Source organism: Polypterus senegalus, chromosome 7 (assembly GCF_016835505.1).
Source record: "Polypterus senegalus isolate Bchr_013 chromosome 7, ASM1683550v1, whole genome shotgun sequence".
Taxonomy (NCBI): domain Eukaryota; kingdom Metazoa; phylum Chordata; class Cladistia; order Polypteriformes; family Polypteridae; genus Polypterus; species Polypterus senegalus.
Window position 1 is genome coordinate 146176905 of NC_053160.1, and position 15044 is coordinate 146191948.

General features: G+C 36.3%; 1 protein-coding gene across 3 annotated transcripts in view; it reads right to left on the bottom strand.

The window, feature by feature from the left end:
• svep1 (sushi, von Willebrand factor type A, EGF and pentraxin domain containing 1) overlaps positions 1-15044 on the bottom strand; it is a 348473-nt gene that overhangs the window by 114337 nt on the left and 219092 nt on the right. For all 3 annotated transcript variants that reach the window (XM_039759390.1, XM_039759389.1, XM_039759388.1), the window contains exons 26-29: positions 11963-12161; positions 9694-9869; positions 6964-7088; positions 6524-6647 (exon numbers count right to left, since the gene is read on the bottom strand). In XM_039759390.1, coding sequence (XP_039615324.1) covers positions 6524-6647; positions 6964-7088; positions 9694-9869; positions 11963-12161 — 624 coding nt within the window. The remainder of the gene's footprint in view (positions 1-6523; positions 6648-6963; positions 7089-9693; positions 9870-11962; positions 12162-15044) is intronic.

A 15044-nucleotide genomic window follows, 5' to 3' on the forward strand; every position in this document is an offset into this window, starting at 1 on the left:
TTTAACATCATTTCTAAAATGTTCATAGCAAACTCAACATACTTAATCATTATCAAAATTCTCCAATTTTCTATGATTGGCTCAGTATAATTTCTTATCTTGAAAAATATTACTCTTTGGAGTATGTACCTGGAGCTGCTTGCTTGTTTCTAGGCTGTTGCGAGATTCAGCACCTGATATTGTTCTGGCTTTGTTCAGAGTTTGAATATGTCAATCTCCTGGTGACCTCTGCTGATAATTTTGTTGCCTCAGCATTTTGATGGAACTCGGCTGTTTTCACATTATTTACACAGAAGGATCAGTTTGGAATCTGCCTACGATCTTTCAAGTGCAGAAATGTACTGTTAGTGCTTACCAAAACATTACCTGGAAGTATTACTTTTGTATAGTATTGCTTCTTTTGACTGAAAATTATTTTAGAAGAAGACATCTGTTGAAAGTTAGAATGAATAAAGGCAGCATTTATTGTGCAGGACAGATATTGACTGGTTAAGTCGATGTCATCTTTCTTCTAGTTCCTTAAGCTGATTTCAATCTTATACTGTACTATATATGACAGGAAAAAATATTCTTTGTAAGTTGTTTTGATTGTACATCAGGGATTTTTGATATAAGGCATCATTTCATTGCCCACTGTTTTTCGCAGATTTTTCCTAAACATAAGGTGAACCACCTTATTTATGCAGACAACACCCATCTTTACTTAATTACAGTTCCAGATGAGTCTGAGGCTGTAAGAAAAGGTTGGGTAAGCTACAACTCTCAGGTCAGATGCATCCCACGGCACGAGTGTGAACAGCCCATAAGGTACTAATGGAAATAATAACACTCCGGCCTTTGTGAAGTGTTTTTAACAAGATGATGCTACAGTGGGCTGCGTAAGCACAGTAAGCAGTTACTATACAATGTCAAAAAAATAATAAAGTAAACCCGGATTTTACTATACACAGAGGTACAGTCTGTAACACTGCCACATACATTGTCTGCTTTTGTCTTGTTGTGCGTTTTTAAAGAATACGAGTTTGTGCATGGCTGACTTTATCAGTAATGGATTTGGTTGTCATTGCCATCTCTGAAGTCATAATTTCGAGTGTAACTCCAAGACTGTGCACAAATTAGTATACAGAACACAATTTATAAATGTGAAAGAAATAAGTTAGAAGGAGAAAGGCTTTCTAGTTGAGGATCGACTACAATGGATTATCACTGTCCTTCAACCCGTATGCTTGGTGACACGAGGAGTAAAATGCATGTACCGGCTGTGGCATTTGTGTGTTTTTCAAATGTTTCATCGCTAAGTAAAAAGAGAATGATAGCTGTGCCCCACTGGAAGAGCTCATTTCAGTTTTGGTATAGCACTGATAATTAATTAATCTTTTTTCTAGTTCTTCAAACTTTACAATAATCTGAGTCAGATGCAACAAGTAAAACCTAATCATCTTTCCATTTTTAAGGAGCAGTGTTCAGACAGATGTGTGTCAGAAATGCATATCAACTTGATATTATTGATGGTGAATTTGAATCTTGCTTTCAGGACTTTAGGCACCACAAGACAGATTTTGCAAGAATGTTTCATCTTCTTTTGTTGTTAATGTTCCAGAACTGTTAAGGCCAGAAACAAGTGACGTTCAGTGTAACAGTCAACTTAAGAACATCTTTACCAGCAAATGTTTGCTTAATATCTACAAACTGTACATTAGTATTTGTTTCCAAGACTTTGCAAGCAAGATTCATGCATGATATTAACATTCTATACAGAAACCAGCAGTTTCATGTTCACTTCTATAACAATGTTTGGTAAATCAGCCCCAACACAAACAGACACGCAGGCTCACAAGTCCTGAGCACACATGTTTTATTTGCTTTTCTTTAATAATACAGCACACAGTGCCCAAATCGGCCACAATTACTGCTCAGTCCTTTATCTTTCTTCTTCTTCTTCTTTCTTCACTCCTATACCTCTTGACTTCAGCTCCCTGAATGGAGTGAGACGGTCTCTTTTATATTGCATACGGAAGTGCACCAGGTGCTCCCTGATGATCATCCAACAGCACCTCTTGGTGCGGTGGAAGTGTTGCATGGACACCCGAAAGAACTCCAGGTGCTCCCGGATCCTCTTCTCGGAAGTGCTGCCTTCCAGGGTTCTGCTATTGACCAGGCCCCCCAGCAGTGGCCATGGGCAACAGCAGGGTTGAGCTTCCAAGCTCCAATCCAGTGGCTCCAATACAAACCAGGGGGGCTGCCATCTTTGTTCCCCGAAATAGGCATCTTCTCCCTACCGGTCCTTCCATTAAGGTCCTTCCAGCCATCCGTCACAAATGTCATAGTGAAATCACTAGAGAAGGGATGTTCGACACCGAGTCTTCGAAGTTTGTGTTGCGTTAATGAACCACACTTTGTCGAAACAGTGTATCAAAGCCTCTGTCAAAGCTTCATTACTACGTGACTGAAGCGGTCGATAGCTTCGAACATCAACGAAGCGCAGGGAGCACTCTGACTGCTTGAAAGTTTTGGGCTCCACATGATATTAATGGGGATGTGAAAGTGTCTTATTTTATAAAGAGACGATATTGAAGTAAATATGGAGTACAAAAGTGTGGTACATATAAAGTAAAGTAATATAGTAAATACCATGCTGTACTATTCTTCTGCACTGGATCTTCTAATGTTTCTTCAATACTCTAGACTAGTGTAGACACATTCTCCAACTCCCTTATATGTGTTCATTTCCACAACCACATTCCCAAAACCCCTTACTGCAATTGTTCCGCAAACACTGATGGAAAAATCTTTCACACTACCTCACATCAAAAACCCCCCATGTGAAAAAGGTGCCACATAATTGTGAATCAGTGGTGGCTTATGATGTATTGTAACATCTCACCGGTTGAGTGACAATGAATTTTTGTTGTTTACATCGCGATTTTACTGGCACTGACAAGTGTCATCAGCCTGAGAAACAGTCGCCAGCACTATTAGTCGGCATTCTGTCGTTCAAATGAGTAGATTTACTTCTAGCTGTAAGGGAGCCAAAAGCAATAGCAAACACGGCAAAATCTTAAATGAATTAAAACAACTACAGCAACATTGAGCTGCCCTTCTAAGAGAAGTGAGCTACCTAAAAGTACCCATTGATGCTCAGTGCAGAGGAGCACTGGCACGGTGATGCAATATTCATAATGGCAAAAAATAACATCCTTAGAACATCATATTTAAACTTTATTTTGTTGTAGAAATTTGTTGCCAACACTAATATGTACACGAATTTCTGCATTTTAATTATAATAATGATAATTAATGATTATAATTAATAATTATCATGACAGCAAAACAACCACAGAAAGCATTCTTATGCTTTTACAATGTACCTGCCCTGTGCGATCAACAGGGGCTTTCATGTGAGCCTCCCCTGCTTGCTGTCAGACTTATGGATGTAATGATTTTTGCCAACCACCAGATGTCAGCATATTCAAATCTTCAAACCTTCAATGCTTTTAATCTTTTTCCAGCAAAATAAAGAAGAGGCTTCAGAAGCTTCAAAGGGCTTTATCCACCCATCACTAGAAATCGGTTTATTCTAAAATTTCTCTGTTATTGGGCATTGGGTTTGAGTATTAATTCTGACAGTTTTTAAAAAATGTTTTACAATGAAAACATTTTGTGGAGCTAGTGTTTTTAAAGTTAATGTTTTCATTAACTTGTGCTAGATTGCCTATGTGTGTAGGCACACTTTAGATTTTATATGGTCCAATGTGTGAATTATTATTGACAATTTGCCCAGCTACCAGAAAAATTTGCCTACCCCTGCTCTAAGCCCACTGGTCCAATGTCTTACTAGCACTGCAGAATGAGTATTAATTTTCAAAAACTAAGGGAACTATATACATAAATAAATATAAATAAGAGTAGCAGAAGAAGGGCTTAATATGCATAGTGCAAAACAGAACTGTACAGACATATACATTGTATTAAACCATATTTTGGAAAAGAAAAAGTGCAGTGCAGTCCTCCTTCAACACAGAGACGAATTAAACATAAACCAGCAGGTGGGTACAGCGCAGGGAAGGTAAGTTCAGGTTACCAAGAACTCATTGACCTTATGATCTGGGAGAAGAGCTTTCCCTGAAATTGGTGGAGCATGTGGTGACGCTCTGGTAGCATTTACTAGAAGGCAGAAGTGAGAACAGGAGATGAGTTAGATGGCTGGCATTAGAGATGATGGATAGTGAAGTAGATGATATGAAGCTATAGGCAGTAGGTCAGCTCAAATGATTTTAGAAACTGTATGGACAGTCCTTTGGAGGTGCAAGCAATTATGGCAAGTTAGGTTGCCAAACCACACTGTGATGCATCCAATCAGGACTCTTTCAATAGTGTAGCAGTAGAAGTTTGCCAATATTTTGGTCCCTAAAAAAAACTCTTTATCCTCTTCAGGAAAAAGAGCCTTTGCTGAGCCATTTTGATCTGGACACCCTGGAACCTAAAGCTGATAACTGACTGGAATGGGGAAGTCGTTGATGTGGAGTGAAGCATAAATTTCTTTGGTTCTTCCTGAAGTCAACAATGGCTTTCACTGTTTTGTCAATGTCTAGGGAGAGTTTGTTGTGGCACCATCCAGTCGGGTCTTTTACCTCCCTCCTGTAGGAAGTTTCATCATCATTGCCAATGACAAACTCATTATTTCTATATATATAAAATCCAATGTCATTCTGTCTGACTGTCTGTATGTCTGTCCACTTTTCATGAGAGAACAAACTTAATGGATTTAGATTTGGTTTTTATCTATAATTTGCTTGAATGTTCCAGTTGATTTTGCGACTTCTCTTATTGAGCTAAGTATCATAGTTTGCTTGCGGTACCAAATTAATTTGTGCAAATCCTGGAGAGACACAGCAGGCTGAGAGAAGGAGGGCGGGGCCCTCCTCACTCACGTGCCAGCCTAGGAGCTTACCTTTCCTCCTCTTAGCTAGTGAACCAGACAACTACTTAACAGATTTAGATCAGGTTTCTCTCTACAATTTGCTTGAACATTCTGGTTGATTTGTGTGCTAAGAATAATAGTAGCGCCCTGATCGGGATTGGTTCCTGCATTGTGCCCTGTGTTGGCTGGGACTGGCTCCAGCAGACCCCCGTGACCCTGTTTTCGGATTCAACGGGTTGGGAAATGGATGGATGTATGGATGGAAGAATCATAGTTCACTTGCTAGATCGATATATTCACACTAATCCGAGAAAGAGGCTGCGGTCCGAGGGACGTCAGGAGTGGAGAGCCAGGGAAACGTTTTGGAGTGTACTTTGCTTCCACTTAGTTGGCAATACCTGTTTATTTATTGATTTTTAAAGTTTGTCCTGTTTTACTACTATGCAGGCAGAGCCACAAGGGACAACTAGTAGTGACTAATGAGGAAAAACTGTATGACATTACTAGTAAACTTAAATTGACAAGCAAAAACATCTTGAACTCAACACTAGCAAAACAAAGGTGATGACAGTTGATCAAGGCAATAATAACCACGAACATGTAACTGAAGTAGTTAGTTTGATATGCTAAACCAATTTAAATTATATGGGTGCCTTCATAACCAACAAAGAATGAAACAACAATGAAATGAACTTATGACACATGTGAAATCAGCAACAGTAACACTCATAAAAATATTCAGAGACTTGGCTATCACTAAAACAACCAAACTGCGGTAGCATTGCCAACCACTGCACCACCATGCCTCTGTGAGATCAAAGAAGAAAGAACACATTCAGAGACACACATATATTTCATCAAAACAAAGCAGAAATGCCAAAATTGTAGTCAAATGTCAGAAAAAATACATAGGTCTTTTAAAGGCAGAAAATTGAAAGTGGCGTGTCATGATAGAAGCTGCTGGCTCGCACTGAAGGCTCTCCAAACTGTTTGTGCTTATGCTTTGCATTTTTTCTTCTACCAAAAAGATAGAAGCATATTGTAAATAGTAATAAATATTTCGTTATTATTATTTCATAGAGTCTCTTGTACTTGGGGGGCAGGGGGGTATGGGACATCAGGCTCCTTTAATGTTTGTTATGCAAGCATAGGGCACATGCCTCCTTATTTTATACTGACATGAAACTTGCAGATCACCTGCACATTTGACGACAAGCACAGATAACATGTTATTTATGCTGTATATGTTTCATAAAAATAAAATGTTGAGAACCAGCATTATTTACTTATTTGTTCTACCACTAACTATGACCCACAGAGTCTGCAATGCAAATAATCGGCAGTCCCATCCAATGTTGGCTGTTATAGCTCCAGGGAATGTTGCACTGGCCTTGCAAAGTATTATGGAGCGCTGGGGAAAAAAGTTCTTGTAAACTTGCCAAATTATCAGTAAATAATTCAATGAACAAGGGCGAACGTGAACAAAGCAAATTCTCTGCAAATAACACATTTAGCAAAATTCATTGATCAACACTAATGCTGATCATACAATATGATTTGTTTTCTACTTTTTGTTTAGGAGTTCAAAGAATTTCATCTCACCTGCACAAAAAATACTGTCTGTTACTACTTTAACCCTTCCAAGAGTCCCTTTGAGGAAATCTGACCAAGCAAATAAATTTCCTCTGTGGAGGTCTTTTGGGCAGCTGCTGGCTAATGCCTTAATCTGAAAAAAAATATATACAAAAAATGCAGATACCTTTTAAATAAAATGGAAATCATTTTCAATTTGAAAAGAAGTGCAAGAACTTTGAATCACTGAATTTGGTCATACAAAATAAATATGTTCAAATTGTTGAATTGGGTTAACTTTTAAGCAACATCTAAGAAATTAGTTGATATAACAAAAAACGTTTAAAAATGTCATTCTGCAGACTTTAAAGGTGAACAATTTATACAATTTGGAGAAAGAATAAACTAAATATGTTTGAAATAACATAATATTTCTGTTTACAGTAAAATCCATAGCAACAAAACTATACCTGCTCGGGGAGAAGAGCATAATCCCAGACATTCATCTGACTAATGGAGCCCACAAAAGATTCCACGGGGTTGAACCCTTCTCCTTTTAGGTCTTGATCCTGTCCAAGAACTAAGGAACCACCACCTAGCATAAAAAACATGCCAAGCTAAAAATATTCTTGGAGTATTTATGATTATAGGTGATTTTTTCTAGCACCATATCCATTATGTTATATATTCAACATAATTAAAAATATTAATGGTTTAAATTATTTAAAATGTAAAACTAAGTGTGACTCTGAGACAGAACACTCTAATGTAATGCAAAGCACACTGTTTCAATACCTTAAACAACCTGAAATGAAGTAATTAGAGTAATTAGTTAAATAACACAATGATAAAAACAGCACCTGTTAAGAGTTAATCAGGCTTGTCATTTGACTGAAGCTCAACCAATCAGACATTGAGCATTGACTTATTTGTTTGGACTAAACATTTTACTGTTGTTTACTTATTCATAACACAATTAATGATTACTTTTGGCCATCAGCTAGGCGCTGCCATAAGTTATAATTGAAATTGGTGGATGAAATGTTCTTTGTGAGTTTGTGCACATTAACTCTTTACTAGAGTATTTGGCCTTCTTACCACCTAGTGACTCTGCAGTCTTCTCTGCAGTCTCCTGGAAGATGTGAACACATAATTAGAGAAATGACAGCAGTATCAGGATGGGTGCGATTATGACAAGTTTTCAGACTGATCTAAATTTGACAGGTATGGATTTCAGAGTTAGTCTTGGATGTTGACTACAGATACCATGATTGAACACAAATGTACTAGAGCACCCTGAGCTAAGGATTAATGATTACCGTAGTAGTTGTATAACCTGATCTGAGGCTTTATGTTCCAGACGGGTGAGTTGGCTCAGGCGGAGAAACCATTTCCTGAAGCGACTTGGGAAACTCAAAGGTAGGAGCAAACTGATAATAGCTTGTAGGAGCTTTAGTCCGGAAAATCACAAAATGTCTTCATTGGAAGAGCTTCTTAAACATCTTGTGAGGAATACCTCAGATATGGATTTTGAATGGAGCTTATTCAAAACCATAGTGGAGATGGCAACATGAAATGGTGGCAAGGTGGTTAGTATCTATCACAAATGTAGCAATAGAGATAGATATCTGCAGTGAGGGAAGCAATAAAGTTAAAAAATAAAGGTTTTCATTACCTAATACAGCGGTTCTCAAACTGTGGGGCCTCCCTCCTGTAAAGCTGTACAAGGGGGGCATCGAATAAATGAACAAGACATCAAAATAAATTTTTGACATTTTTATTTCAAATTTAAATTTGCAAGCATATAATCACAACGAATGCATTATAACTAAAATTAAAATAAAACATTTCTAAGGCATAGATCTAATGACTAACTGACAAGCAGTGCCGCTGCTGCTGCTTTTATAGTCGCGTATTTTCAATCCAGAAAGTTTGAGACGTATCAGTATCTGTCAGAACATTCGGGTAACAGTAGATCAGGTGATAATGCAGTGCAACTGCATCACATTGGCAGAATAGCCAATATTGCCAAATTGAGTTAAATAATTTACTGCATATTGGGTTACTTTCATGATACAACTAACAGCGGTATTATATTTCGGTATTATATTTCTCGTACGAAAATACATTCGTCTCACACAGATTTACTTCATCGGTGTCCTTGTTTACGAGATTTTTAAAAATTAAAACATATTTAACCGTTTCTGTACATGCAAAATAATTCAATAAGAATAAATAATTTATTCTTTGTTTTTTGGGATTAGAATTACTACCAAAAACCACACAAGGAATTTTAACAGATATTAAAGCACTTAAAAAAAAAAAAATTGCAAATATTTCATCGAAGTTAGCCGAACACATGCAAATCTTATGGAAGTAAAAATGATAGGATACCGCGACATCGCACGAGTATCATACCTTTGGGTGCGAAATACGAAAGTTTGAGAACCGCTGCTCTAATAAAAGAAGGAATACCTTCTTTATTATCTCACTAAGCATTAAAAGTGTTGGAGCTTCTAGTTCAAGCTTTTTTGAGTGTTATGAGTTCTATCACTTTGTTAATTTGATTAAATTTTGGTTTAGTATTTTTGGCATTGGTATTCTGAATTTTGTGATTTCTCTGACTCACTGGCTAACTCTTTGACTTTATGATTTTTTCTATCTCCTGGTTCACAAACACATTTAGTTCCTAACTTTTGTTAACCCAGCTGGAACAGTGTGTTCTAGTTTTGTGTCTTTCCAGGTATTCTGAATTTGCTCTAGTATTTAGTAGAAAACCATATTGTGATGTTTGATGGCATGCTTATGGTCCCAATGACAGCACCATAAAACAGGAATGAAACATTTTCATTGACTTGTTTCAAGGACTGTGTTTGTGATACGTTATGTATTTATTGAGCATGTTACAATAAAGTATGAAGAGTAACCACATTTTAGTGCCTTAGCAGTATGAAATACCACAAATCACAAATGCTTCTTGCTTTTGGCAGAATTGACTATTTTTGCAAGAAATGTCCTACATGTGCCACAACCAAGCACGACAGAATGTGCATTAATGTTTATTATGGATTTTTTGTATGTGCAGTGCAAACTCCAAACACGAGTAGGATGGGGGTAAAAGTGTTGTGTGGTCTTTGTTCTTTTTGAACATTTTATGATAAAAATTATGTAAATTAAGCACAAATAAAATACCATGGTACCTGGAATAATAGAATCAACAGCCAATCCTTTTCCTCCATCTGACATTTTCCCATCAATGTACACTTTCCAGTCTCCATCAGTGTTATTCCACGTGACACCAATGTGATGCCACTTTCCATCATTCACTGACGGGCAGTCAGTAATTCTTTCTTTTCCATTGATGTACAATACCCAACTTTAAAAAAGGGAGATGTATTACTATTAGAAGCAACACGACACATCTGTTTACACTTTTGTCATTCTCCACAGAATAATTATATTTATTATGTGAATAAAGTGTGTAGCAGTTAATCATCATAACAAGCATACTAGAAATGCTGATGTTACAAGCAAAGTAAATATGTGGCACTTGTGTGCAGACATTACTACTACTGTACCATCCACGTCATACAAACAACATGACCAGCAGATATTTACTATATATTTTTGTTGATTTAATAGCAGTAGTTATCATAAACTATACCTTTTTCATAAGGGTTTCTAAACAGTAGCCTATTTATTTTAACAAGGTACAATGATTATGACCACGTCTTCTCTGTTTCTTACAATGAGGACGATTCTCACAAGTGTGCTTGAAACCAGTCTTAATGTGAGAAAAGGGCAACTGGGCCAAAAAGGGAAAAGATGGGCAAGGAGCATGAGCCGCTTCAACCACCCTTCAGTGCATGTCCCTGGTTGTCTCAAAGCTTTGTGGAAAATTAAACATATGTTAAGGGTGTGTTTTGAATCTAATTAGGAAGTGCAAAATGTGGTAAATGTGAAAAATGTTAAACTTTTAACTGTTAAAAGGGCATTCATCCTTTAATTAGCAAATTGATTGTGGTGTAAACTTAGAAGGCACTGCTTAACTTCAGGACTAAAATTTGTGACTTCTAGCCTTTGCCTATCAGAAGATCAAATATTTTCATGCTGTTGTAAATGATTATTTTTTTAATGAAACATTTTGTATTGAAATTACATACCATTTTTGTAACATGAGTTCACCTAGCAGTAGACGCTGATTGTTTAGTAAACATAAGAGCATTCAATAGTTTGGATAAGATTGTGCCAGGTCTTCAGACCAAGTATGTTGGTGCACCATAAACAGACATCAAAATGAAAGAAATAGTCATTTACATCAAACTTATGGGTGTATCAAATTCTGCTTTAAAATACCCTTTGCACAATACACATGCTTGGGAATATTTTGAATAGGGTATAAATTAGAATAACAGCTTTAGTGTATGTAGGTTATATTGGTACAATATGGGCTGATCAGAAGTTTGCAAACTTTTAGCCTTAAGTAAAATTTTAGCATCTATTACTCATTTACTATTATATAGCAAGACCTCAACAAACGCTTTTTGGGTCTTCATAACACTTAAAAAGCTTCAGTGAAGTGTTTATTCATCTCTGCAATGTGATCTACTAACAAAACTTCACTTTGGAGGGGCCTGAGGTGGCTTAGCTGAGATACCTTTCTCTTGATATTACAAATTTGCTATAAGACCTGTGAATCCTTCATATTAATAAGTAATCTTATTATAATGTCAGTATGCCATACTGCGCAGTGATGAATAACCCATCTACTGATGTTTTATTAGGGTTAGCCTTTGTTAAGATCTTGTTACATAAGAGTAAATTAGTAGCAGATGACTTTTGCAGTAGTTTAACTAGGGTTATCTAGCGTTTTTTACAGTTATGGAAAATAACTTTCATCTTCATGTGACTTATTACATAATTCTGAATACTGCAGTTTTTGCTATTCTGTAAAAGACAATGTGAAGGGTATCTATTTTTTTGTTCTTTATTTCACCTTATACAATTTCTCATATTAGGAATTCATTAGTTTACGCATACCCCTTGGGGTCAGAGCGCAACGTCAGCCATTATACAGCACCCCTGGAGCAATTGAAGGTTAAGGGCCTTGCTCAAGGGCCCAGCAGAGTAGGATTTCTTTTGGCAGTGATGGGGATTCAAACCGGCAACCTCTGGGATACCAGCGCAGATCTTTAGCCTCAGAGCCACCACTCCGCCCAAATTTTTAAGAAGTCACATTGGGTTGCACTGCCTCACAGATCCACAGACACATCTTTGATTATAGCATGTTGTCAAAAATTGCTTACTATTAGAATACAGTATTAAATGTCAGTGTAAATGAATATTTCACTCTTGTCATATTCTTGTATATTAAACCAATGTCATAATTAATAGTCAAGAATACTAAATGCTTCAATATTAAAACAAAATAGTTTTTTATGCAATTATAAGTTTCCAAAAAACTCTTACCCATTGTAGTCAATCAGTAAAAATGCATTGTCACTTCCTTCAACTGCATACGAAATAGGAGTGCCATAGTTGATGCCATCAGAGGATTTCATCCAGAATGTGCACGTTATTGCAGAGAGAAGAGGCATAACATTCTCCAAAATAACATAGGTGTAAATACCAGAAACTGCAAATTCCAGGTCAAAATTAGACGACATTTCTGCAGGAATCACATACGGAATATGAAAAAGATCAGTATGTGTATGAATTAATATATCATTCATATATTTATTTATTTATATTCATATGCACACCAACCCTGAAATGTACAATCAGTTTAGAATCATCAAACAACTTCATATGTAATTTATTAGGTAAGTCAAAATACCTCTGATATACTGTACAGTAATTGTCTGAAAAAAGTGAAAGGTGGTACAATTAGAGTACACAGGATAAAATCACTCAGGAAAAATACACACAGTGACAAATGTGTTCACTTTCAAGGGATCACCTCGCCTTTCTTGCAAGGTAATCACAATTCACGTTTTCCAGAATGGATGCAAAACTGTCTTCCAAGTGATGTACCTAGTGAAGAAAAATGCTGGAATTTATTATATACTGGACATGACAAAAATGTTTGCCTGCATGCTAAACTATTATTATTTTCCATTTGTGTGTCTCATGAGGAAGGTATGATAAACTTAATGGCTACAGCAACAGTTAAAACTGACATATGGATGGGTGCCTGTACAAATTGCTACGGATTACTTGATTTTGTACCTTCTATCCTTTTGTGTATAGTGTTTCACTTTGGATCATTTGCTTTATTTATTTATTTATTTAATTACTACATTTATTATTATTTTTTTTTTATCTTTTTGGTGATAAAATCACAATTATATATCATAGCTGAAGTTATATTTCTTTGTGAACTGTGTGTGTATTGGAGACATCATTACTTTAGGGGATTTACCATACTGTAAATGTTTATTATTACCAAGGGGGTTTTTGTCTAATAAAAATTAATTTCTATATTTTAATCTATTCTTATTTATCTTGGCACCAAAGAGTGGTGACATGTTACATGTTGGTTGGGCATGCAAGTAAGAATTTCACTGTACTGTACTCCACACATGTGACAATACTACTTCTACAGTATTACATTATCTTAAATGCTCCTTGCTACCAAGGGGGGTTTACCTCACTTTAAATGTTTCAACATTATTGAGCGCAGTTGTCACTGAGTGCAATTTTCCCTTTGGATTTGTCACTTTCTGTTTTTCTCCCCCATGCTTTTGTTGATGAGATAAAATGAAAACTATAATCATTCTTCCTGACAAACTTGAGCCAAATAACCAAGAGTGCTGTTCACTGTTGCATGTTTGTGTCCTTAGCAATGTTTTATTTTGTCATGGATGCAGTTCAGAGGATCCCCAGCCATGCTCATTAGAGATATGTAATACCACTCTGAGATGAGAGAAGGTGCTGCTGGTAACATTATCACCTGCTTCTGCCTCCACAGCTCCAAGAAGACACCCAGTGAGGGCAACTGACTCCAGTCCTACTGGGCTAAGGCCTACAGAGCCAGGCATCCCTGGAAATAGGCGTCTCACTTTAGTTCAAGCCAGCCCAGGCCAGAAAATGGAGCTTCTCAAATCCCGAGTTGCTCAGCTGAGCAGCATTTACAAACCAAGAGAAGGTTATAGCCCGTATTTCTGTTGTTTAATGCCATCATGTGCTTGTTTTGTTTTCAGTTTATTTGTTGAATTAAATGGGATGACTCAGCTGGCGTCCCAACAATTCTTTTGAAACTGATCCTTACTCCCATTTGCCTTCAATTTACATCTGAGTCAATATACAGCATTTTAATAAGCTTCAGTAACTTCTACATCTAACCCCATTTATAATTTTGTCTTTCTTCTCTCATTTTCTAGTTCTGATTTTTTATCTAACCTAACTTGTCAGTACCCAGTAATGTTAGGCTAACTTTGCTTCTGCAAATGCATGTGAAAACTGCTTTCTCATCAACTTAAAGGGCACTTCTTAATGCACATTGTGAAGTGTATATGCAAGAAATTGTTTTAATGGCATTTCAGAATCGGCAAAATGTATGAATGCAATCAAAAACAGCTTAATTGAAATTGCTTTCTTCAAAAAAGACGCCAACATATGTCAATGTAATTGTTCATTTTATTTTAAATAAGAACATCTGAGCATCCTACGAACTGAAATATATATTGTTATACTGCATATCAAATTACATAAGTAATGTTACTAAATATTTGCCAAATGATGTCTGCCACTGAATGGAAAGACTTATTATCCTCTGTACTGTAAAGATTCATAACTTTTGAAAGCATATTTAAGTTAAACACAACATACATAGTAATACCATACTCAAAATAACTGGCATATTAATATAGACTGTTTTTTTTTTTATATTTTATTCGCATATCCTAGTATTACCTGCTCTATTTAAACTAATGCATTGATAATTCTCTCTTCTAAAAAAGCTACTTTTTCTAAATCAAAGTTATGAGGCTAACTAAGAAAGCTAACAGGTAGAGCTGTAACTAATGCACATTCTTTTGTTTTCTTCCTTAGGAAGTTTCTAATTTTTCAAAAATATAATTCTGATCAAATGAATTTGAAATCCTTGAGGACACTTGAAGATATCACTTCAAAAAACCCTGTGTCCCGAGATTAGAAGAAGGTCACCATTCCTCTTGGGTGTTGTTAAATTTAACTAAAAAAGGTTGACATCACAGAAAGCTGTAAAAACTTGTGCTAAAGTTTTGCCAAAATTTGGCTTGTAACAGGTCAACAAGGGTGAACCCAGAAAATGGCTGTTAAACTGGAAGTGAGAGATCACTTTAGATCTAGGCTGGGACAACTGTGTTGTGGAGTTTGTATATATTAAAATTCTATTAGTTACTACAACTTTCTATAGCAGGTCAAGATATTTGTATGTAATTGAAGGTACAACTCGGCCCTGACAGTGTTGTAAAGCAGTACACATTATATCGTCAATTGTCACATAACACATGAAATACTGTAAAATTTTCTTGACTGTAACAATTATTCTTGTAACTACAGTAGTTTA